We start from the raw sequence: 25,630 nt of genomic DNA, 5'->3' as shown, positions 1-25,630 counted from the left end.
ATCCCCAGCAACCTTCCTGTCTGACCTGCCTACAGAGTGGTAATTCTCCCCTCACCTTGCTGCCCGGCCCCCACTAAAAAGTGGTGATTTCTTCCCAGCGACCCCCCCCCCGCCGTCCGACCCGCCTACAGAGTGGTAATTCTCGCCTGACCCTCTGTCCAGCCCCCCTACAAAGTGGTAATTTTCCCCGAGCCCTGCCCCTGCAACCTTCCTGTCTGACCCACCTACAAAGTGGTAATTCTCCCAACCCCGCTGTCTGACCCGCCTACAGAATGGTCATTCTCCCCCGCCCCAAGCTCATCCCCATTGGCCACTAGCCTCTGTCCCTGGGCGAAACTAGATGGTCAAGGATGCTCCCTGTGAGTGTGTCCAGTGGCCTGGGGGTCCAGTGGGTGTCAAGCAGCAGAAAGAGCCCAGGCCAGGATCAATCAATCAATCATATTTATTGCCTACTACATGCAGAGCACTGTACTAAGGGCTCGGTGGTGTATGATACAGTCGGTAGAGGGGATCCCTGCCCCCTGGCAGCTTCCATTCTACTGGAAGAGCTTACAACATTGGAGAAAGGCGAAAACTTACCGAGGTGGCCGGGAAGGGAGGAGAGATCTTCCAGGGGCTGGGGAGATAGCAGGATGGCCTGGTGGAAAGCATAAGGATTGGGAATCAGGATACCTGGTTCTGATCCTGCTTCTTCCACTTCCCTCTGGAGAGACCTCTCTGGGCTTCAGTTTCCTCAGCTGTACATTGATATCGGAATACCAGCCTCTCCCTGCCTTCCAGGGATGAGTGAGGAGGGAAATGATTTGAAGCACCTCGGGGAAAACCCAAAGTGCTCAGTGTATTCACGGTACTGGGGAGGGAGGAGGAGCCCTGCTTGGGCTTGGGTTGGTGATTGCCCGGCCTGGCTCTGAACAGCGAGGCTGTGCTGGGCCCCAGGTTCGCCGGCACCGTAGCATACACGAAGTAGACATCTCCAACCTGGAGGCGGCCCTGCGCTCCGAGGAACCTGGCGGGAGGACCTACGAGACGCCCCGTGAAGAGATCGCTCGTCTGCGCAAGATGGAGCTGGAGCCGCAACACTATGACGTCGACATCAACAAGGAGGTGAGGGGTGACTGAGGACTGTGGGCCGAGCTCTCCGCCCTGCCGGAGGGGGAGGGAGAAGGGCAGGGGCAGGGAAAGGCTGCAACGGGGTTCAGTGCGGGGAGTCCCCTTACTTCTCTGCTTCCTTCCCCACCACCCCCAGCTCTCCACTCCAGATAAAGTGCTCATCCCCGAGCGCTACATTGAACTGGAACCGGACACCCCACTGAGCCCAGAGGAGGAGAAAGAGAAGCAGAAGAAGGTGGAAAGGATCAAGACCCTGATCGCCAAGTCCAGGTGACTCCTCTTCCCCCTTCCCTCCCACCTTCCATCCACTGTGGGGTCTCCCTAAGGCCGAGCCTCTGGCCCTGAGACTTTCCAAACTACCCATCCCATTTCCCCCTCCCGAATCTTCCCAAAGCCCCGGTTCCAGGTGTTGTCACCTCTCAGTAGCTATTGAGAACTCTGCAGCTGGGGCTCCTTCTGTCTCTGACTCTTTGTGCTGCCATTCTCTGCCTCGGTTTGTCCAATTATCTCTGTCTCTGGCAATATCTGTCTGTCTGCCTCCCGGGCCTCCTCCTTCTCTCCCCCAGCATGCAGAATGTGGTCCCGGCCAGCGAGGGGGAGTCGGTGGACGTGCCCCAGGACTCAGAGAGCCAGCTGCAAGAACAGGAGAAGAGGATCGAGATCTCCTGCACGCTGGCCACGGAGGCCTCCCGACGGGGCCGCATGCTGTCGGGTAAGAGGGTCCCCGGTGGTCTTGGCTTGGGTGGGCTGGGAGGGGGCGGAGCCTCACAGAGACCTCCCCCGAACAGCCACCGGGAGAAGAAAGGCAAATTCCTTCCCTTTCTTGCCCCTGGATAGTAGGCCAAGCACTGTTCTAAGCACCGGGGTAGATACAAGTCAATCAGGTTGGACACAGTCCCTGTCCCACATGGGGCTCACAGTCTTAATTCCATTTTACAGATGAGGTAACTGAGGCCCAGAGAAGTTAAATTACTTGCCCAATGCCACACAGCAAACATGTGGCGGAGTCAGGAGTAGAACCCAGATCCTTCTGACTCCCAGGCCCATGCTCCATCCACTAAGCCACACAAACCAGAAAGTACTTGCTGAGCCCTAGGGGTGCACCAGAGTCCCAGGGGCAAGGGAGCTATTTTGGACCAGTGTAGTAGTTAGGAAGGGTATTTATTAAACTCTTACTGTGTTTAGAGCACAGTACTAAGTGCTGGGAGAGAATACTCAGGTGGAAATTAGACATGATCCCTGCCCCTCGGTGCACTCACAGTCTAAAAAGCAAAAAGTAGAGAAGGACCTGACGACAGAAACGTAAGAAGAGATGAAACAAAAAAAAAAACCCACCAAAAAGAATAAAGGCAAAAACAAAGATCTATAGGGCACCGTAGCAGGAAGAAGAAGAATTTCAGGCTCCTCGTGGCACAGGTACAACTGCAGCTACGGTGACCACTACATCAGTGAGGTGCCACAGCCTTCCCAAGATTTTGTGGAGGGGGGACCAGGCTTCATAGGGATGTTCAGGCCAAGGCATTGAAAAATCAATGTTGTCAGAAGGCCTCACAATGATCCTCAAGAAGGAGGTTTGAATATTGGGCAGCTCCAAGTGAGATAGGACGCAGGTGGGACAAGGGACAGAACTGGGTTAAAGTCAGAGGATGGGAGAGACAGAGAGAGAACTAAGAGATGTGGGGACAAAGATGGGAGAGAAGACAGGGACAAAGGCCAGCAGGAAAGGGACCACAGACTCCCAGGCCCCTTGCCCTAGTGACCTAGTTGCCTCCGTGGTCACTGGCATCCCCATTTCTCCCTCGCCCCCCCCCCACCCCAGGCATAAAGCCATAAAGGTGAAAACAAAGATCTGTAGGGCACCGTAGCAGGAAGAATTTCAGGCATAAAGGCAAAAACAAAGATCTGAAGGGCACCGTAGCAGGAAGAAGAAGAATTTCAGGCTCCTCGTGGCACAGGTACAACTGCAGCTACGGTGACCTCTACATCAGTGAGGTGCCGTGGCGATCCGGCTGGCACAGGTGGTGACTGGAGTCCCGCACCTGGAACCATCCCACCTAGCGCAGACTCGCCAGATCACAGTAAGAGGAAGTTGCCTTTTTCTTCACACCCTCACTGAGCTCACTTCTGTCGACTGCCAGGTGACATCCCTTTTTTACTTCTTTGTTCTTTGTAAGCTGGCCTAGGGAGGAATGTGGCCCTGGAAGGATAAGGATAGCGGAAGATTCCACACAGGTGAAGAGGAGATGGGCGTGATTTGGGCTAAGAGTATAGCAAGGATAACAAGCAGGGCTGTGGTCTTCCTTTCCCCTCCCCTGATCCCCTTCATGATTGGTATTTTGAACATTATTGTTTCCAGACACCCTTCTCAGCTTCCACGTTGGTCTTTGAAATTGATAGCTGGGGCTTCAGGGAAGCCTTTTCAAATTCACAGCAGCAAAATGGATCCAAAATGGGGAAATTGGAGTGAGATTGGTTTGCTGGACCCATTTATATTTCGGGGCTCCAGCCCATCTACTTCCCACCACCACCCCCGCCATAGCAGAAGGAGAGCGACCACCAGGAACTAAAACCAAAATAAGACCCAAAGAGCATTTCGAGACCTTTTTCTTTATGGTATTGGTTAAGCGTTTACTATGTGCCAGGCGCTGTTCTAAGTGCTGGGCTAGATACAAGGTAATCAAGTTGTACACAGTCCATGTCCTAAGTGGGGTTCGGTCTTAATCCCCATTTTACAGATGAGGTAACTAAGGCACAGAGAAGTTAAGTGGCTTGCCCAAGGTCACACAGCAGATAGAACGGGGATTAGAATCCAGATCCTTCTGGCTCCCAGGCCCACGTTCTGGCTCCTAGGCCTTGCAGCTTCTCCTAGACCTCTGTCCTGTGCCCAAAGGCACTGCCAGTGAGATATGCCAAAATCCTCCCGGCAGTTTATGTCCCACGCATGGCATCCTCTGCCCAGCTAGTGGGTAGCTTATCTCTGAGGGGGGGGTGTGGAAAGGGGGACCTCATTGTATTCTCCCGAGTGCTCAGTTCAGTGCTCTGCACACAGTAAGCGCTCAATAAATATGACTGAATGAATGAATAAATGAATGAATGTACCTCCAAGGGAGCACTAGATGCAGAACCACATACAAATACCGAGACCGTGACTTTGTCCAAAGACAGTCTTCCTTCTGCCCTTCCACAGCCCCTCATCTCAAGGGTCTTACAGTCCCAAATACTGGTAGATATTTACAGAGGAAAAAGTCCACATCCACCAGCACTTATGCACACACAGCATGGCCTAGTGGATAGAGCATGGGCCTGGAAGTGAGAAGGACCTGAGTTCTAATCCCGGCTCCGTCGCTTGTCTACTGCGTGACCCTTGGACAAGTCACTTAACTTCTCTGTGCCTCAGTTACCTCATCTGTAAAATGGGAATTAAGACTGTGAGCTTCTTGTGCGGCAGGGACTGTATCCAAACTGATTACCTTGTATCTACCCCAGCCCTTATTATGGTGCTTGACACATAGTAAGTATTCAACAAGTACCACAGTTATCATTATTATTATTATATGCGAGGAGGCCAGTGCAGCTACACAAGGCAGAGCGTTATGGAGCTAGAGGAGGATGAGGGTTTGTGGTAGGGTGAATAGTATGGAGGGAGGAAAGTTAGCGGCCGCTCAGAGCAGGACGACTGCTTTGAGGAGGTGAGGGGCTTTGTGTCAAAGGACAGGAGGGATGAGGTTTAGTGGAGTGGAACAGGGAGGCTGAAACCAGTCTGAGGGGTTGACCCAGATAAAGCGAGGGTGGGTGGAGGGGACGGAATAATTTGGCATTGTGTTTGTGTGTCCCGCCTCCTGCTTAAGACAGTGAGGTCTCTGAGGGCAGGGGCTTTGTCCATGCTCTCAGTGGAGCACTCTAAGCGACTAGAATAGGGCTTAGCACCTCGGGGACTTGGTATCGACTGAGTTCGGTAGCCTGGGGACTCAGTATAATTGCAATAGGTTGGCAGATTGCATCACATGATTAGCACGTGCTCCAAACGAATCAGCTCCCATCTGCAAGAACCGTCCGGAGGACTCGGCTTGAAAACTCAACCCCTTCAATTCAGACCACACCCATAATCCAATCTAACCTTAGGGAGTTTGCACCCATGTAGGGTACGTAGCAGGTGACCTAAGGCAGGGCAACGGTGGCTAGTGAGTGAGGTCTGTGAGATACGGTGATGGCAGAAGAGGGCGGTAGGATCAAGAGTGTGGTCCTAGCCAAGGGAGAGGGAGGAGCCAGTGTAGACATCTGAAGGACCGGAAAGCTCAGACTCCCCATCTCAATTAGCTCCACAGCGGTGTGATGGACCTCAGCCCTGGGCTCTGCTGGAACCAGCTGGGTTGCCTTGGGCCGGGGACTGGGTCAGGCAGGGCTCTAGTTCCTAGGAGAGCCTGGCGCGATTAAGAACTGGGGTTCCTGGGTTGGCAAAGCCCAGCTGAGGCTGAGCCAGATCCAGCCAGTGAGGGGCTGGTAGCCAGCCTGGCAATTGTTTTTCAGTTGGGCCCAAACGTGCCTTGTGGAGGCTGGGGGAGGGAGGGGAATAATAATAATTGTGGTATTTGTTAAGCCCTTTATATGTGCCAGGCACCGTACTAAGCGCTGGGTTAGATACGAGGAAATTGGGTTGGACACAGTCAGTCCCTGACCCATATGGGGCTCACAGTCATAATCCTTGTTTTACAGATAATAATAATAAATAATAATGTTGGTATTTGTTAAGTACTTACTATGTGCAGAACACTGTTCTAAGCTCTGGGGGAGATACAGGGTAATCAGGTTGTCCCATGTGAGACTCACAGTTAATCCCCATTTTACAGATGATTTAACCGAGGCACAGAGAAGTGAAGTGACTTGCCCACAGTCACACAGCTGACAAGTGGCAGAGCCGGGAGTCGAACCTATAACCTCTGACTCCGAAGCCCAGGCTCTTTCCACTGAGCCAACGGAGGTGCAGAGAAGTGAAGTGACTTGCTCAAGGTCACGCAACAGACAACCGGGATTAGAACTCAGGTCCTTCTGACGCCCAGGCCAATGTTCCATCCACTAGGCTGCGCTCATGATGTAGTAGAAAGAGCATGGCTACGGACATTGCAGGACCGGGTCTAGTCCTGGCTCTGCCACTAGGCTGGTCAAGTCACTTAGCCCCTGTTTGCCTCAGTTTCTCTGTCTGTAAAATGGGGGTAGGGGTGTATGAGGACAAAGTAGAGATTAAATAATGTGTAAACAATAGAATCAAGGTCACGTTACAGCAGCTATTAGCAGGCTGGGCAGGAAAGAGATGGGGTTCAGAGGTCACAGCCCACCTACCTTGTCACTCCTTGGCCTGAGCTCCCATTGGCCCGGACCAAGACCCAGGCTGAGCAGTTCTAGTGACTAAGATAGGGTGTGTACTCTCTCCCTCCGGAGATCCAGCAGAAGAGCAGAGGACCCAGGTGGTCTGGGCTGGATAGGGTGCAGTGTGATGGATGGCGGGGGAAGGATAAATTGGCTTCGGGGATCCCATCCTGGGGAAGAGCTCAACTGGTCACCTCCGTGAAGGAGACGAGGGAACTGGTTTGACTCCACCGTGGCTTTTCTTGGACTTGCCAACTTCTCCATTTCAAACTGAACTTGAACTTCCAAAGGTCAAATTCCACACGCTCCAGGCAAGAAATGACTTCCTGTTTCAAAGGAGAAAAAAATCCTTTACCCCTCAAACTGACCCCTACATCCCAGCTCTCAGTTGTCTCCGACCCATTCACCCAGCCAAGAGTTCCGGGAAAACAGATCCCAAACAGGCTGGGGTTCCAGGCACCAAGAGCAGGGAGCGAGCAGCCGTTCGGTTTTGCCAAAACCCCAGGTATTTGAGAAATGACTCAGAGCTGGCCAGAACCCAAACACAGCCTCCTACCTCCAAGATCTAGTCCTTGAAAATTGCAGGAAGCCAGACAGAGAGAGAGAGAGAAAAAGAAAGCAAAAGAGAAAGAGTAAGAGTATTGTTGGGAGCATATATCATAGGTAAGAAAATGTCCTGAGGAAACTTTCTCGGGATCCTTTCTTAAATGATATATGGTTTTGAATGTGTCTTCACACACGTGTGTGTTTTGTATGCAGTTTATTTGTGTTGCGGGTGTCCCTGGGTTGGTGTCCCTAGTGTTTGTGCTATGTGAGTATGTGTGTGTGTGTATACGTGTGTTTTGTCATGCTTCAGTACCCTGTCTGTAAGCCTCTCGCTGCTTGCTGGCCTCGTTCATTCACAAAATTCCTCCTCCTGGAAGCGGCATCTGAGCCCCCTATGCCAACCTCCTTGTTTACCGCAGGCCAGAATTTTGGAAGGGCAGAAGGCCTGTGGCCTTGGCTCCGCTCATCGGTCTCCGTGAGGTGGGAAGGAGACCAAGGAGCCAAGCTGGGCTCCTGCCTCCGGGGGAACGGCGAAGATGAGGAGCAGGAAAATGCCCTGAATCCCCTGCTCATAATAATAATGATCATAGTAATAAGTCATGGTATTTATGCCCTGAATTCCTTGCTCATAATAATCATTATAATAAGAAGTCAGGTGTCTGTTAAGCGCTTACTATGCACCTAACACCATACTAAGCACGAGGGTAGGTACTGCATAATTAGGTTGGACACAGTTGTCGTCTTACATGAGGCTCACAGTTTAAGGGGGAAGGAGAACAGGTATTTTACAGAAGAGGAAACTGAAGCCCAGAGAAGTAAAGCGATTTGCCCAAGGTCCCACGGCAGAGCTGGGAAGAGAACCCAAGTCCTCGTCCCCCTAAAGCTAGGCTCTTTCCACTAGCCCACGTTGTGCCATCCTCCTGTCTGCCTCTTGCCCTGGGGGATGAGTTCCAGACCATCCCAGTGGCTTCAGTCAGAGCTTCCAACGGACTGGCTGGGTGGGCGGACCAGGGGCCAGGAGGAGGAGGGCTTTGCCGCCTGCTGAGCAGCCCCCCTGCTTTGAGCTCTCCCCTCCCTGCTTGATTACCTGTCCGCTCTTCCTTCCTGCCTGGAGTCCCTACCCGCGGCTACCCTCATGCTTTCTACATTCACGTCCTCTTCATTTTTGTTTCCAGCTCAGTGCGCTACCCCCAGCCCGCCCACCTCCCCTGCCTCCCCGACTCCACCCGCCAACCCCCTCTCGTCGGAACCTTCCCGGGGTGCCGACGGCAGCCATTTTATGCGAGTCTGAGCTTGGACGTAAGCACATTTTCTACTGTATTTCATCGACCCCGCCCCACTCCCGGCCAGCGCCACCCTCCCGTCCCTCTCCTCCCTCCCCTTACCCTCTCCACCTCTGGACGCTGCTTGTCTCCCCGCTCCCCCGCCCTCCACTCCGCCTCCTCCATCTGCTTCACCTCCATGTTGGTGCTGGAGGATGGAGCTGGGATGGGCTCCCCTTCCTGGACCCCAAAATCCTGGTGGAGTTTGCAGCCGAGCCGGGGGTGCCAGGGAAGCCTGGATCCCCCAGGCCTAAGGCTGGAGGTAGGACCCGTGGTGTGGGGGATCTCAACCAACTGTGTGGGATAAATGGAAAGTCTTTGAACTTCCCGGCACTCCCCACCCGATCCACAACCCCTGAAGGCCAGGCCTCCCCCGCCGGGGATGACTGCCCTGTACACTGACCTGGAACCACTGGCCATTTAGTCTAGGCGAGCAGATGTAAACACCCTCTTTGGGGCTTCCAGGGAGGGAAGCAAGGAGGATGGGATGGGCCCCTGTTCGGGTGAGCCAGTAAATCCCAGGTTGGGTGATCTAGCTGGCAGAGACGGTTGAGGTCCCCGGGCAGCCGGTGGTCTTTTTCTCCCCAACTCCCCTAGGGCATTGCAAAGAGTCAGTCCCTTCTTGAAGAAGCAGTTGCTCCCCTCTGGGGGATGTGGCCCGATCCCCAGATTGCAGCTCCCGAGAGTGTTTGGTCTTCTGTCCCGCACCCCTCCCTTCTTCTCTCCCTCTCTCCCTTGTCTGGTCCTCTCTCCCTGAATTTCTCTGTCCTTCCAGTACAAGCCCTGGCCGAGGCCAACGCCGGGCAGCTCCGTGGGTCCACGTTCTGAATCCTCTCCGCCTTCCCGTCGCCCTCAGCGCTCTGGCTTCCCTCCCCCACATCTGCCCCTCGCCCCCGCCGGGAATGGCGACCAAGGTCAGGGGCCCAGGGAGGCTGGATATTGGCTCCTTTGGGAGGAGCGTGGAGATCTAATCACCTTCGGCTCCAACTGGGACCCCTGTGATGCCTCCCAGCCCCACCAGGACACCGGCACCCCACCATCCCCCAAGAGGGGCCTCATTTGCTTCCACGCTCATCAGGAATTGCCAGCAAGGTCGTGGTCCCCACCGTCCCCCACTCCTGCAATGTGGAGGGCAACAGGAGCCCGAACTGAAGCCACTCTGGCCAGGAGGATGTCGACCTGGACAAAAGAAGAGAGGCCCCACCCTGGCCTTAGGACTCTGATAGAGTCCTAGCTTGAAGCCAAGGGAGATCCACACGGCTACTTCTTTCCACCTCCGTGCTCTCCTACGCCTTGAACGCATCTTCACCCACGATAACCTGGAAAGGGGAGATCACTGGACCCGTAAGAGACTAGATAGAGCTGGGTCCAGGCAGGGAGAGGGGACCTGAGGGGGCAGGGGGGCAAGAGGGGAAGAGGCAAACCATCCTGCAAACTACTGAGGCCCAGCTATGTGGTCCTGGAAGGCTGGGAGTACCAGTGAGCATGGACAAATAAGTCTGAGCACTGTCCGAGAACAGGTTGAGAGGGGAGAAGGAGAGGCAAGGACAGGGGTCTGGAATTGGAAGAGGTCTGTGGATGTCTCCAGGCCCAGCGGGAGCTGCCGGAAGTCCATAGGCGGAAGTGGAAGGACCAGAAAGGAGCTGGAAGGTTTTTCAGAGCAGTTTGGCACAGGAAGAGGCACCAGTTGGTTTTTCACAGCTCAAATGTCCATTGTTTAAATAGCCCTTTGGAGGTGTGGGTTGAGGGGAGAACAGGAATGGAACCCTTGAGGCCTCCCAAGCCTCGGCCAAGGACCGCCCTTGGAGACTGACCCCTCTCCCAGTTCCAGAGAGACCCTCCTCCTCCTCTCTCTGGAAACTACCCCAAGAAAGATGGCCTTTTCCTTGGGGCTGAGGGGAAGCTGAAGAGAGAGCTCCCCTCTCCCTGCCATTTAGGGGCTAATGTGGCATTGACATTCTCAGCAGCTGTGACGCTCCCAGTGGGGACCTGCCAGGGCCTAAGAGGTTAAGGACTGGGGCTGCCCCAGTGCCCACACTCTCTCCACTGGTTTCACCCCATCGCTACCCAACTAGTTGGTAAGATGTCTTAGCCAGGTTCCACCCTCCCCCAGCAGAATGCAGTGAGAGAGGAATTTTATTGTCTCAGGCACCTGAGCCAAGGGCTCTCACCTGGGAACTCTCTGACCTTGCCTCCCCCCTACCTCTCCGCCACCCCTGCTGTCCGCCCTCAGCCCCGCACCAACGTGGAGACCCTAGAGGGGGAGAGCCAGGCACACTGGTAGACTCAATTCTCTGCCTCCTTCCATCAGTCAGAGGAGGGAAGAGGAAGAGAAGCGTAGCTTTCAGCTGCTTCCTGGCTCCGTGTCCGGGGAGTACGTAGTAGCTTATCATATTTAGCAGCCTGAGGGTTACTATGCTAGAAGTTGCCCCCAGCTCTGTGCTCTTAATAACCACTGCAGTCACTACTGTATCTTCCACCATTCTGAATACCAGCAGTAATTAAGGCACTGGTGTTAAAAGCGCGGTCCACACGTGAGCAGATAGTCTGATGCCCGGGAGAGCTAAAGATGAGAATAAGCCACTCGATCTCTTCGTGGGTCCCAGGCTTCAATGCCTGGGGCTTTCTTGTCCCTCTTATCCCTCAGCGAGTAAGGGTTTGGGAGAAGGATCTGCAAGGAGAAAACCAGTTCTGGAATGCTTGCTCCCATGAGATAGAAGGTTACACCCGGACGTCATCCGGGGCGAAAGAACAAGCCTGTCCTCCCGGACCTGCCGCCCTGGGCCCCGGAGTTGCGAAGAAGGTAGCCGGTGACTTTAGAGCGCTCTTCCGAAGGGTGTCTATGGGGCCCCACCCTTGCGGCAGCCCCTTTCCACCCTCCCCCAGCCGGACCTGTGGAGAGCTGTGCTGCCCCTTGGGTTTCTGTTAACCAATTTCCAGGGACTTCTCCTTCGCCCCCCCACTTCTCCCTTCAAAAAACCCCCATGCCACCAGGAAATAACCATCTGCCCCTCTACCCAGTTCTCACTCGGCCTCCGTTATTTCATAAAGCTGGTTCTTTATGTTGTTCCACATGCCTTAATATATGTTTTATGAAAATGATACATATTATATAGATATATAGATATATATATATTTGTTTTGCCATCTTATTCTTTCCCAGAGATCCTTCTTGGGCTCATTTTATCTCCCTCTATCCAAGCCTTTTTGGATCCCACGACGAAGTCAAACAGTTCCCCTGCCAGTTAATTCCCCTTCCTCCCCCGCCCCGAAGGAGACATATCTCAAAATAGATCTATTATGCTTTTATTAAAAGCAACTTTATTTTCAAGAATAAAACCTCAGTGGAAGGAGTTTGGGTCGTCTCAGGGGAGGCAGGTCAGGTGACCATCGTGGCCGCCCCTCACCCTCCACTCTATAGAAACGAGGACTGTAGAAGAAAGTCTGCCGTCGGCAGGGACCCCTCTCGGAGGGATGCACCCCCCTCCCCACCAACCTGGGGGCTCACTGGGATTTCCAAGCTGTCTCACATGATCATTTTGACTCGCCCCCTCCAGCCACGGCCTCTAACTCTGGGATCCCAACACGGACGCCTCTCTGCACGGGCCCTCGGGCCCGGGCTGCCAACAATGCTCTACTTCCTGCTCCCGCTGCCACGCGGGGTCAGAGTCACCTCAGCGGGAGTGGAGCCCCTTGTCGCGGCCTCAGAGATAAAGAGAAGGTGCAGCCACTTGGGCCTGGCCGACGAGGGCAAAGGCGTGACGTTGGGGCGTTCTCTGCCCCACCAGCCCGGCCCACGTACTGTTTATCAGCAGGTCGGCTGGCGGGGACAGAGCTGGAACGGAGAGCGCCGGGAAGAGCAGCACAGCCCAAAGTCATCCTGGGAGGAGTGTGTCGCCCCACCCTCCTCCTCCCCCCCCACGTACACACACACACACACACACACACGCCCACACGGGACCCACAGGGACTGTTCCACTCCCCGATAGATAACCGAGAGGCTATGACCAATTCCCGCTAGCGTCACTTTAAAGGTTTTCAAGGTTAGAGATCGTGCCCACGCTCTCTCTAGGGCTGAGGCAGAGTTGCCCGCCTTGGGACGGGACTCTGGGAAGAAACTGGGTCTCCTTTCTAACATGACACCTTCTGCCTGGCAGCTCTTGTAACTAGGACAACAGCATTTTAAAAAATATTTATGCCCATCTGGGGGTAAATGCGATTTTGCTAGTGTTAGACAATAAACCGTTCGAGGAAACCACGTAACGTCCATGTCTCTATTTTGTATAAAGTGACCTTAGAAGATAAATTTGACATTAGATAAGGAGAGAAGATCTCTCCGGTCCAAAAGGCCATAGCATTTCCCTGGTATAGTCTCTCCCCACGGTGGGGTTACCCTGAGAGTATCAACTAGCTGACTTGTTTCCTTCCTCCTTTCAGCAGCATTCGTTTTAGATGTAGCTACTGAAACGTCCCCACTCTCCCTGATCCGCATTTGTACCTGGCCGGTTTGTATAAAATCAAATACAGGAAATAAAATGGATGGTTTGTACAAATGGTGTTTCTCGGGGTCATTCTTTCGGGCGCTGGGGCTGAGAGGTGAGTCGGGGAGGACCCCTGGGAATGGAGGGGTTACCAGATAATATTGATGGTATTTGTTAAGTGCTTACTATGTGCCAAACACTGTTCTAAGCACTGGTAGGTACAAGGTAGTCACTTTGGACGCAGTCCCTGTCCCACTTGGGGATCACAGTCTTAATCCCCAATTTACAGATGAGGTAACTGAGGCACAGAGAAGTGAAGTGACTTGCCCAAGGTCACAGAGCAGACAAGTGGCAGAGCTAGGATTAGAACCCACGTCCTTTTGACTCCCAGACCCATGCTTTATCCACTATATGCTGCTTCTCTACCAGATGGTAAAAGTGGAAACAAAATCTGGATGTCCATTCTCTTGAGCTTGCAAGTACAATTCATTCATTCAGTAGTGTTTATTGAGCTCTTACTATGTGCAGAGCACTGTACTAAGCACTTGGGATGTACAATTCAGCAACAGATAGAGACAATCCCTGCCCATTGACCGGCTCACAGCATAAATTCCAGCTATTCTGTAGTAATAATAGTATTTAATAAGAGCTTACTGTGTGCAGAGCAGTACACTAAGCACTGGGAAAGAGACACAGTCTGTGGCCCTCAGGGCTCACAGTCTAAAATAACAAGGAAATAATAATAATCATGGTATTTGTTAAGTGCATACTATGTTCCAAGCACTTGTGGTAGTTACCAGATAGAATGAACACGGTGCCCGTCCCAACTGGGGCTCACGGTCTGTCCTGGCCCTTTAACATTTTGCAGCAGGAGTTTCGGGGTTGGGGGTGTGATAGAAGGTAAATGAAAATCCCTTGCTCCTGTCCTTCTTCCTGCCTAAAACACCCTCCTGTTTAAATCCACCAGATTAGGGTTTTTCCTGTCTCCGAAGCCTCCCTGAAATTGCATCTTCTCCAGGGGGCCTTCCCCAATTCATTTTTCTTCTCAGCAATCCCGCAATCGAATTTACTGAGTGCTGAGTGCTGCACTAGGCACTTGGGAGAGCACAATTCAACAGAATTAGCAGACACGTCCCCAGCCCATAACGACTTATGGTCTAGAGGGCAGATCGGATCCCCCCAAAATTCCACCTCGGCAGTTCTGCAACAATGACCCCCTTCCTTCTCTTCTCACACTCCCCCTGCAACAATGACCCCCTTCTCTTCTCACACTCCCCCTTGGCACTTCTTTATGTGCTATTGTTTTAATGAGATGTTCTTCCCCTTGATTCTATTTATTGCCATTGTTCTTGTCTGTTTCCCCCGATTAGACTGTAAGCCCGTCAAAGGGCAGGGACCGTCTCTATCTGTTACCGATTTGTACATTCCAAGCGCTTAGTACAGTGCTCTGCACATAGTAAGCACTCAATAAATACTATTGAATGAACTTCTTTGCATATCCCGTCACCCTACTTTTTAAGCGTACGTCTACCTAGCTATTTTCCCTTTCTCGTCTTTCTTCTCCAGCTAGACTGTAAATTCCTTGGGGGCAGAGGTCATGTCTATGGACTCTGCTGTCTCACGTTCCGCCCACAGTAGGTGCTTGATAAATGTGTTTATCAATCGATTAATTGAAAGCAGTCTCCTCGGTGACCTCAATCCTTGCCTTGGGGGGGAGGGCAGGTGGTTCTCGGAAGGCTGGGGCACTCCCGGCCTACTGGATAATCTCTGGATTTGCCGGGCCACAGTCTCGGGGTGGTTGAGGCCCGGTTGGGAAGAGAAACACTGGGCCTAGTTGAAAGAAACCAGTCCTGGGAGTCAGAGGACGTGAGTTCTTACCTCAGCTCCATCACTCAGCTGCTTGACTTTGGGCAAGTCTCTTAACTTCTTTGTGCTTCGGTTTCCTCAGCTGTAAAACGGGAATTTGATATCTCTTCTCCTTCCTACTTAGATTACGAGCCCCATGTGGGACCTGACTGTCTTGTATCTACCCCAGCGCTTAGTTTAGTGCTTGGCACAGAGGAAGTGCTTAGCAACTATCACAACTATTAGAATTATGAGGGTCACCCAACTTTGGCTTCCTCCTGAGAGAGAGGCAAGAGGAGGGGGAAGGGGAGAGGCGACTGGAGAAGGGACCGGAGTTGGGGGAAGGCAAGCCCAGAATCACCTCCAGGTGGGATAGATATATCTTGGGTGGGAATGGGGCCAGGCTAGGCGGGACCAAGGCTGTGGTCAGTAATAATAATAATAATGTTGGCATTTGTTAAGCGCTTACTATGTGCAGAGCACTGTTCTAAGCCCTGGGGTAGATAAAGGGTAATCAGGTTGTCCCATGTGAGGCTCACAGTTAATCCCCATTTTACAGATGAGGTAACTGAGGCACGGAGAAGTGAAGTGACTTGCCCACAGTCACACAGCTGACAAGTGGCAGAGCCGGGAGTCGAGCCCATGACCTCTGACTCCGAAGCCCAGGCTCTTTCCACTGAGCCACGCAATAGCCTGGGGGCCAGGGTCCACCGAGCACCACTAGAGGTGGCCAAAGCCTGAAGATCAAAGGCTGAGGCTGCAGGGGGAAGAAAGGAGGACCAGATTCCAAGAAACGCTTCCAGATCCTTCTTCTGTCCACACCTTACCCCTCCCCGCCCACCTCGGGTCCTCGCGTCTCGGGCGCAAGATCACTTTCCATTCCAGAGTCCTCCCGCCCCTGCCAAACCCAGAGGCAGGGCAGGCCCCCAACTCAGTGCTGTGCTTAAAACTGCAGCATGAGAGAGAGGGTGAGACTTAAAGAAAAACTTCCTGGTTTGTAGGGGGTTGGAGGGGAGGAGGGGGAGTGATAGTCACCTGCCATAGTCGCTTTAAGCATTCACCTGCCTGAAGCCGGGGATTGGGCCCCGAATCTATTTCTGTTCCGGGATCGCACACGTTCCCCTACCCCTGTTGCTGCCCCTGAACCTTCCCTGCTGTCCAGGCCGGGATGTCCAGCCCAGGGTGCCCAGCCCAGGAAGTCCAGCCCTATATGTCTTATTCCTGCCCAAAGGGTGGGAGTTGAAAGTCTTGGGGGCTGCCCCTGACCTCGTCTTGGTGCCTCAAGGCACTTGTTGCCCTTTAGCCTGAATCGGAGCTCTGCCCTCCTCCTCCTCCTCCTGCTCCTCCTCAGGGGCTCAGTCTTCACTGATCCATTAGTGGCCACCTCCACAATAAAACTGATCTTCACATGTGAAATTTCCAGACCCTACATATCCATATTTGCCCCCTAAGCCCATCCATTTTCAGGTAGGCAGATGAGTGGTGACGTGAGTAAATTTGGCAGTTCGCCCTCCTGCCCCACCCTGGTTTCCTCTGGGATCTCCAGGTGAGTTGGGGGCCTGCAGCCCCAGTGAACGTGGGCAGGCTGGGTAAGGGGGTGGGGAGCGGAACCCATAAGACCTCCAATTTCAGTCAGGTGAGGTATGAGGAGTTGCACACCCAACTCTGGCCCGCCAAACAGTCTGGGGGGTCTCCAGGAGCCCCGAGGTGAAAGAGTCTCCTGGGCAGGGGTCCCTGGGGGCTGGTGCCTCAAGTGGGGATGAAACCCCTCCAAGGGAGCTTATAGAGAAGCAGCGTGGCTCAGTGGAAAGAGCCCGGGCTTAATTACTTAATGTTGGTATTCGTTAAGCGCTTACCACGTGCAGAGCACTGTTCTAAGCGCTGGGAGGGATACAGGGTAATCGGGTTGTCCCACACGGGGCTCACAGTCTTCATCCCCATTTTCCAGATGAGGTAACTGAGGCACAGAGAAGTGAAGTGACTCGCCCACAGTCACACAGCTGACAAGTGGCAGAGCCGAGATTCGAACCCATGACCTCTGACCCCCCCAGCCCGGGCTCTTTCCACGGAGTCAGAGGTCATGGGTTCGAATCCCGGCTCTGCCACTTGCCAGCTGTGTGACCGTGGGCGAGTCACTTCACTTCTCCTCAACCGTAAAATGGGGATGAAGACTGTGAGCCTCACTCGGGACCACCCGATGACCCTGTATCTCCCCCAGCGCTTAGAAGGGTGCTCCGCCCATAGCAAGCGCTTAACAAATACCAACATTATTATTATTATCAAGGGCCGGTCCAAGAGAGAGAAGTCCAAGAGGAGGGGGGCAGTGGAAACCGCCACTGAGGGGGGCCGGCGGGGGGAGCGGGAGCGACACAGGGGTATCGGTTGAGATGCAGAGCGCAGGCTGGGGCCGGGGGTCTTTCTTGGACGGGCAGGGTGGGGGAGATCTGGGATTAAAAGGCAATCTCCAGCTTCTGGGAGTTAATCATTTTCCTGATGACGAGATTTACAGCCTTGCCAAGGGTCAGCCTCTGGGTGGCAGCAGCTGTCAGCTCCCGGCCACCCGCTGCCCCCAACCCCGGCGGCGCCTGGGGCCGCGGCCAACATGGTGACCATCACCGAATGGCAGAGTGAGTCCTGGTGGTCCATGGGATGGATGACCGGGGGACCGGGCCCATCCGGCTCTCGGGCCCCGCGGGGAGACGGGCCACCAGAGCTAGGCCTCGTCGCCTGCGCCTTCTCCCCGGGAGACCCGCTCCCTGAACTCTGGAACCGGTGGCCGCTGGGGCTCCAGGGCCGGAGCGGTGGGAGGCCACCGGGGATGGGCGGGGAGGCTGGCGGGTAGGAGCGGACACAGGTGGGGACCACGATAAGAGGAAGAGGGAGGCCCGAATGGGGATTCCGTCGGACGCCGGGGGAAGGATCGTGGGATTCGGGAGACCCGGATCGTAGTTCGGAGCTGGTTGGTCTTGTGATCCTACCCACCTGGGGCCGCGGTTCTCCCAACAGGATAGTGGGGAGATTCATCCCGGTGTATTGTTATGATTACTATGGTTGTTGTTGTTACATTTGTTAAGACCTTAGTATGTGTCGAGCGCTGTTCTAAGTGGCAAGAGACAAATTAATCGCTTCTGACATAGTCCCTGTCCCGTATGGGGATCGTCGTCTAAGCAGAAGGGAGAACAGCAGTTTAATCCCCATTTTTCTGTTGGGGAAACTAACTCACCGAGAAGTAAATGGTTTGCCCAAGGTCACACAGCAGGCAAGTGAGAAGCAGCCTGGCTTAGTGAAAAAAGCCCGGGCTTGGGAGTCAGAGGTCGTGGGTTCTAATCCCGGCCCTGCCACATATCAGCTGTGTGACTTTGGGCAAGTCATTTAACTTCTCTGTGCCTCAAATTACCTCATCTGTAAAATGCGGATTAAGACTGTGAGCCCCACTTGGGACATACTGATTACCTTGTATCTACCCCGGTGCTTAGAACAGTACTTGGCACTTAGTAAGCGCTTAACAAATATCATCATCATTATATCGTTAGTAGAACCCAAGTCCTCTGACTCCCGGGCCCGTGCTCTTTCCACTACATTATGCTGCTTCTCAAGCTCTCAGTAGAGGCTAGAGCTTGAATTGAGGCAGTGTGATTGAAGACACTGGAAACTAGGGGTGCTAGAGAAATTTGAACTAGTGGGGAGTCCCAGGACTCTAAGTGGGCCCCAAAGGAGCCAACCAGAACAGCCTGGACTAAAGTTCGGTTGCCGGAGGGACAAACAGGATGAAGTGGAAAGGGGGAGACTTGAGGGTAAGTAGATACAATTCTGGCTCTCACCGTTACCCCCAAGTGAGATACTGGGGAGCCTGGTTCAGAGGACTCCAGTGACCCCTCCTCGACCCCTCCGGATTTCTCTTCTGGTGCCCCCAAGACAGTGGGGTCTGTGCTTCCCCTGAGACCTGAAGCTTGCTGCCCCGGGGAGAAACTGGCTCCTCTGTAGGTCTGGGGCAGAAGGATCATCAGAGCCCAACCTGGCTGTAGGGGTGGGTTCTCCTCCTCCGCTTCCTCCCTCTCTTCTGGGATCCGCCTCCTCACCCCACCAAACCCCACTGACATCCCCAAGTCCTCCTAGACCCCCAAGGCCTCACGAGAAGACGGAGGGGCCGCAGAGGGAGGGAGTCTCAAAGCTGTGGGAGGTATCAGTTTACCCAGCTCCTTAGCCCCACCACTGGGCTCTGCTTACAGAGATCGGCGTGGGCACCGCAGGCTTCGGGATCTTCTTCATCTTCTTGGGGATACTCTTGCACTTTGACTCGGTGCTTGTGGCCTTCGGAAACGTGAGTAACCTCGGGCCCAACCCCCCCTCCCCCCCTCCGCCCCCCGGAACTGGCAATTAATCAACAGTGGTATTTTGAGAATGTTCAGCACACTGTACTTGGGAAAGTATAATACAATAGGGTTAGTAGACACGATCCCTGGAGACAGACATGAAAATCAATGAATCTAGAAGGGGAGACGGACATTCAAATCAATTACAGGAAGGGGTAAGCAAGCAACAGAGTTTAAAGATATGCCCGTAAGAGAAGGGTGCTGAGGAAGGGGGGGAGTACCCAGGTACTTAGGGGATGAAGAAGTGATGAAGTGCAGTTAGTTGGTGGGGGTGGGGAATAAGGTGGGGATCAGAGGTTAGTCAGGGAAGGCTTTCCAGAGGAAACGTGATTTCAGAAAGGCTTTGAAGATGGGGAGAGTGAAGCGGGAGAGAGGTCCGGGCAGGAGGGAGAACTGTGAGAAAGAGGTAGAAGAGAGATCAATCGATCGTATTTATTGAGCACTTACTGTGTGCAGAGCACTGTTATAAGCGCTTGGGTGAGTACAATATAACAGAGTTGGTAGGCAAGTTCCCTGCGCACGACGAGCTTAGTCTAGAGGATGAGAACGAGGAACCCCTGATATGTCTCCTGGAAGTCGGGGTCCCTTCTCCTCTCTCCTAGGAGAGTTGAAATAGCAGAGCACCTCCTTCTCCGGCTGCCTGGGCCCCATGGACAGGACCAGGCCCTGCCCAGAGCCAAGCATCTCTGTTTAAGTTTAAGCAGCACACGTTAGCACTGTAGGCCATCTATACATCTAGCCTGACTCTAGGGTAGTCAGGATCTGTGGGTTTTAACCCGCTGCTGCTTAGTGCATGATTAGTATCACTACTATGGCATTTATTAAGCACTTACTATGAGGCAAACACTGTTCTAAGCTCTGGGGTAGATGCACGATACAGTCCTTATCCCAGATAAGGTTCACAATCTAAATAGGAAGGAGATCAGGCATTGAATTCCTATTTTACAAATGAGGAAACAGAGGGACAGAGAAGTTAAGTGACTTGCCCAAAGTCATATAGAAGACAAGTTCCAGAACCAAGATTAGAACCCAGGCTCCCCGACGCCCAGGCCGGTGTTCTTTCCATTAGGCCAAGCTGGTCTGTGTGATCTGTATGCTATCTGGGTTCCCAGATTCCCCATCTGTAACATGGGAACAGTCAACCAGCCCCTCCCTACCCCTAGGGGAAGTTAGACGATCGGAGCTTTGAGAGGGACTTTTGAGTTCTTGGGAATATGAACCCCCTAGAAAGTTGGGGGTCTGCTATGCAAAAGAACCTGCCAGGAATCATCCTGTCTAACCCTCTGCCTCCAAGCAGAAACCTCCCTCCCTTAGCTGAATCTGGAGAGATGGCAGTGAGGAGGAGGTCTGTCTCCTCAGAGCCTCCATCACTTTGTCTGTCTGTATGCCTTTCCTACCCCCTTGGCTCCTAAACCCTATTCCTCAGTCCTGGGGCAGAACCGTTTTCTTCAAAAGGGGCATCAAGACCCTCCTCTTCTCCCCCCCGGACAGCTCCTGTTCCTCTCCGGCCTCTCCTTCATCATCGGACTCAGAAGGACCTTTGGCTTCTTCTTCCAACGGCAGAAGTTCAAGGCCACCAGCTTCTTCCTGGGTGGTGTGATCGTTGTTCTCCTACGCTGGCCTCTCCTGGGGATGATTCTGGAGACTTACGGTTTCATCAATCTCTTCAAGTGAGTCCTCAATCTCTCCCATCGACCCGTGGCCATCGGAACACCTTCCGCTCCCTCTGCAGACGCTCTCCTTGGGTCCCTTGACAGCAGTGTAAATCTCTCCTCCCCCGGCAGTTAGTTCCAAACAATTGGGAGGGGGTAGAATGGGGAGCCCTCGTCAGCCAGGAAGCGCTGACCCTCTAAATCAACATGGCTCTTCCCCAGACTCAGCTGCATCTCCAGGAAGATAGAACTTCTAATAACCTAGATAGGCCCCTCGCTTTCCCTTGTGCTCGCGCCACCCTCCTCTCAACCCCCATCAGAGGAAACTTGTCAGACCCCAACATCTCCCTTCCTTTTGTTCCCAGGGGATTTTTTCCAGTCGCCTTTGGCTTCCTCGGCTCAGTCACAAACATCCCACTCCTGAGTCCGGTAAGTTGAGCCCTTGGCCCTGGGGTCCTGGAATTGGCAAAGCCAACAATCAGGAGAAATTCTTTCTTCCCATATCAGTGGTCAGCGTGGGAAACTCATTCCCATAGAGCAGAATGGAGACATCAACAAGTTCAGGGGGATTTGGCTTTAATCGTGGGCAGATAGTCTTTAAAGAGGGGGAAATGGGAGGAACGTGAGCTGGAACCCGTGAGATGGAGAAGGGATGTCCAGGAGGACAGAGATGGAATGATTCCTCCTGGTCTTGCTTGCAGAATCTTGGGCCGGATGGGCCAGGGCTCTGACCCAGTAGTGGCCTTGCTTATGTTCTTGGGTTCTCACCAACCAGCACCAAAATTATATCATAATTTACCCTTTGGTTCTCTTCTCAAAGGAGATGAAGCCAACCAAACATGGCTGTCTTTCTGTGTCAACCCATTTATCTTGTATCTACCCCAGTGCTTAGTACAGTGCCTGGCACACAGTATGTGTTTAATGAATACCACAGTTATCAGTATTATTATTAAGAGATTCTCCTTTCGTTTCTTCATTTCTCCCCTTCCCATATCCGTGCCCTCTTCCAAGCCACTCCCCACATTCCAGGATCAGCCTCCCTCTCTCTTCTGCCATGCCCCACTCCCTCCCTATCTCCACAGGCAACACGCTAAAGGAATCCTTCCTCGGCTTAAATGTTCTACTAGCAGTTACCCCCACCATCCACCTATGTCCCTGTAGCTTATTGTCGGGCTGGAAGCCGGGGGCAAGTGGGCATTCAGCACTCCCAGCACTGGGGCCCTGGAGGGGTGGGAGATCTGCAACTGAGCCTAGGGAGTGTGGCGTTCAGGACCAGCTCGGGTCCAGCTGGAACTAGAAAGAGACTTGGCCCTGGCCTTTGGGAGGATGTTGCTGTGTGTGTACAAAAGTAGTCAGTCGGTGAGTCAGTATATTTATTGAGCACTTAATGTGTGCAGAACACTGTACTAAGGCCTTGGGAGAGTACAAAATAATAAACAGCCCACAACGAGCTTACATCAGGTAAGTACCCCATGGAGACCAGGAGCTTCCCAGCCTGCCCCGACCCCCTTTCCTCCCCACAGTCCCAAAGGTTGGAAAGGGAAGGGAACCTGTGGGTGTATCTGAGCCATCCAAACCAGGCTGTGTTTCTGAGAGACCAGCAGGACTTCCCAAGCTTTGGTTCCCCCTTACTTTGGGAGGAGACTGGTCGGGTCTCAAGCACCTCCCTTCCATTGCCAACAGCCCCAGCGGGATCTCTCTGTCCCAGAGAACCCCAAGCCCGGGGTCCGGGGAACTCAGAACTCCAGGGACTTGGGTGACTGCCCCAGATGCCCCAAACCCAAGAAACAGCAATAACTCCCACCTGCCTCTGCCCAGGGTGCCACCATTCTCTTACCCACCCCTGCCTCTGGCCTGGAGTGCCCTCCCTATTCATATCTTACAGACAATTACTCTCCCCACCTTCAAAGGCTTATTGAAGGCACATCTCCTCCAAGAGGCCTTGCCTGACTAAGCCCCCCTTTCCTCTTCTTCCACTCCCTTCTGCATTGCCCTGGCTTGCTGCCTTTATTTCCTTTATTTAGAGAAGCAGCGTGGCTCAGTGGAAAGAGCCCGGGCTTGAGAGTCAGAGGTCATGGGTCCCCGCTCCACCACTTGTCAGTTGTGTGACTTTGGGTGAGTCACTTAACTTCTCTTTGCCTCAGTTACCTCATCTGTAAAATGGGGATGAAGACTGTGAGCCCCATGGGGGACAACCTGATCACCTTTTATCCCCCCAGCGCTTAGAACAGTGCTTCACACATCGGGGGGTGCCTAACGAATACCATCATTATTATTTATTTATTTATTCATCCCTCCTCCCAGCCCCACAGCACTTATGTACATATCTGTAATTTTATTTATGTGTATTAATAATAATAATAATAATGGTATTTTTTTAGTGCTTACTATGTGCCAAGCACTGTTCTAAGCGCTGGGGGAGATACAAGGTTGTCCCACGTGGCGCTCACAGTCTTTAATCCCCATTTTACAGACTAGGTAACTGAGGCACAAAGAAGTTAAATAGCTTCCCGAAAGTCACACAGCTGACAAGTGGCGGAGCGGGGATTAGAACCCACAACCTCTGATTCCTAAGCCCGTGCTCTGTCTACTAGTCACGCTGCTCTTCCCCTCTAGACTGTAAGCTCATTGCGGACAGGGAATGTATCTGTTATAGTGTTGCATTGTACTCTCCCCCGTGCCTAGTACAGTGTTCCGTACTCTGTAAATGCTCAATAAATACATTGGACTGACTGACTGACTGACTGAGAGTCTCTCAGAGCCCAGGACTGATGGAACAGGTCCCTCCCGGGGAGCTCTGGGCCGGGTAGTGAGGCTCGGCTGTACCCCAAGAACTGCAGGGTCCCAGAGCCCAAGCCAGCGGCCCCCAGCAGCTGTCTCTAGCTCCCAGTCAGGCAGCCTAAATTCCCTCTGCTTAAAGACTCTTCCCTAATCCTCTCCAAAAGAGACGTTCTTCCTGCCCCTCTGTCCTCCGTGGGATGCTGGCACACGACGGTAGGGTCCAGGCCTCGCTGCTCTGCTTGGCACCTTGCCTGACGCAGGAGCCCAGAAAAGGCTAGAGGGCATGGGGGCTTGTGGAGGTGATGGTGAAGAGCCTCGCACCCGGCTCCAGCACCCAGAGGTTCTGCGGGCTGCTCTCTCCCTCCGCCCCCTCTCGCCGCCTCTGCCGAGCCTCGAGCCGCAGTCCCCGGACCGCTCCACGCCGAATCCCATAATAAGCTGGATATTGAATCTGCTCCGCCAGCATTGTCCTCAATAATGATTCTTCACTCTGGCAGCTGTTCCGCAGGCTTCAAGGCACCAGCTCCATGGTCTGACCGGGACAGGAAGTGATCGAAAGAGGTGGACTCATCCGTGATATGGGATCTGTGCCTTCCCAGCCCCCGCTTCCCTCTTCTGACGCAGACCCGGCTTCTCTTTCCTGTCGGGAGAGGGGAGGGGGGTTTCGGGGGTTGACTCTCCAAAGCCAAAGGTGTCTTTGCTACTGGATGTGGTCTCTTTGAGGGTCTCGGAGCCCTGGGTGGCGGGGTGGCGATGGGGTGGGGGGGTGTCAAAGAGATGAACCACACTGGCTCAGAGCCTGGGAATTGGTACTTGGGTTTTACTTCTGCCTGGAATGGATGGAAAGATTAAAACTCTAAACTGAGCATTCTCAGTGGTGTGCAATTCCAGCCCCTGCTCCCAGGCTCTCTGGGTCAAGCGTGCCTTGGGCTGGTCGGGCCTCCAGGAGTCATTTCATCCTCCTCCTTTAGACGAATTGTCTCCAAAATGTCCCCCTTCTTAGAATCTCTTGAGGAAAGAGATTCCCCTCCATTGTGCCAGGAGAGTCTAACAGCCATGACCGGAAAGAAGCTCTTCCTCCTCACTTAAATCCCTCTTGCTGCAGATGAGGACTGTTTCCTCCTGTAATCGGTGGAGAGCAGTTGATATCACCCTCCTCAAATGAAATCTGGCTTCCGAGCTGGGCAGACGGGAAATAAGAAAGAGGAAACAGAGTTCCAGTTGAGAACTAATTTCCAGTGCTTCTCGGGGTCCCTGGAGGAAAGGAACCTAGATCACAAACCCAAACCCCCGCTGTCTCCGTGGGCACGGTGCCCCTTCCCCAACTTTCAACCCTCCCTGCGCTCGGGCGAGATTCAATTAGAGAAGGTGGGCAGAAAAGAACAAAGGAGTAATCAGACCGGCTGCCTTTCTGGCGGAAATGCAGGCCCGCCAGGGGCAGAGAGGCCTCCGCAATGACGAGTTGGTGGGACCCCGCAGACCTCCACTCCATTCATCACCCGAATTTGTCAGACGGTATCCAGCCAAACCACCGTCCCTCGGTTGGGCTCATCTGACACCCCTTCTGGCAGATAGCTGTCCGCTTATACTGGAAACCAGAAAACAAATTCCCAGATAGTATAGTTCAATTTAGAATGACGCAGATTCCCAAATTCCCCTCTGTCCCCCACCCCCTCAGGACTCAGCAGAGGAAAACCTCATAAAGTTAACAAAAGGAGATTTCCAGGTTTGAATGTGTCGGTGGGTGGGGACTCAGAAGGGAGGCCACAGCATCCTTTACTTCGAGATCCCCTGGAAGTATGTTTTGCGCTCGTCTCTGTGGCACAGAGTGAGGTAGAAGATGTGGTCCCTGTTCTAGGGGAACTGATCATCTCTGGAGGGAGACGGGAAAGACACCAATAAAAAACGAAAATTTTCTAGTGATCGATACATACACGTGGAACAAGATACACAAGGGTCTGAAGTAACATTCAAAGATGCAGTTTAACCAAACAGTATCTAGAATGATTGGAATTACTTGAGGAAAATGAAATTCATCTGGGATAGGTTCTTGGAGAAGGTATATTTTTAGTAGTTTTAAAGGAGGGAAGAGGCTTGGTTGGGGAAACAGGAAGAGGACACGTAGGAATATTGGCCTGGAGGGAAGAGAGTCTGGT

The 25,630-nt window shown here is 53.2% G+C and overlaps 2 protein-coding genes across 16 annotated transcripts in view; both read left to right on the top strand.

The window, feature by feature from the left end:
• The window catches only part of PLEKHA6 (pleckstrin homology domain containing A6), a 139,003-nt gene extending 126,108 nt beyond the window's left edge, over nucleotides 1–12,895 (top strand). For 10 of the 15 annotated variants that reach the window (XM_029068585.2, XM_029068580.2, XM_029068584.2 and 7 more), the window contains 5 exons: nucleotides 916–1,104; nucleotides 1,247–1,380; nucleotides 1,677–1,822; nucleotides 8,196–8,319; nucleotides 9,118–12,895. In XM_029068585.2, coding sequence (XP_028924418.1) covers nucleotides 916–1,104; nucleotides 1,247–1,380; nucleotides 1,677–1,822; nucleotides 8,196–8,311 — 585 coding nt within the window. In that variant the 3' untranslated portion in view covers nucleotides 8,312–8,319; nucleotides 9,118–12,895. The remainder of the gene's footprint in view (nucleotides 1–915; nucleotides 1,105–1,246; nucleotides 1,381–1,676; nucleotides 1,823–8,195; nucleotides 8,320–9,117) is intronic. The other 5 variants (XM_029068578.2, XM_029068574.2, XM_029068590.2 and 2 more) reach the window with 2 other exon arrangements.
• Nucleotides 12,896–17,238: 4,343 nt separating this feature from the next.
• Nucleotides 17,239–24,203, top strand: GOLT1A (golgi transport 1A). The gene is made up of 5 exons (XM_001508201.3): nucleotides 17,239–17,295; nucleotides 18,898–18,989; nucleotides 20,533–20,711; nucleotides 21,059–21,122; nucleotides 23,972–24,203. The coding sequence occupies exons 1-5, from the start codon at nucleotides 17,271–17,273 to the stop codon at nucleotides 24,008–24,010; spliced, it is 399 nt and encodes a 132-aa protein (XP_001508251.1). The 5' UTR covers nucleotides 17,239–17,270; the 3' UTR covers nucleotides 24,011–24,203.
• Nucleotides 24,204–25,630: the final 1,427 nt, after the last annotated feature.

This window comes from Ornithorhynchus anatinus, chromosome 7 (assembly GCF_004115215.2).
Source record: "Ornithorhynchus anatinus isolate Pmale09 chromosome 7, mOrnAna1.pri.v4, whole genome shotgun sequence".
NCBI classification, from domain to species: Eukaryota; Metazoa; Chordata; class Mammalia; order Monotremata; family Ornithorhynchidae; genus Ornithorhynchus; species Ornithorhynchus anatinus.
Note: the sequence above shows the minus strand (reverse complement) of the source record. Positions and strands in the feature narration are given on the sequence as shown.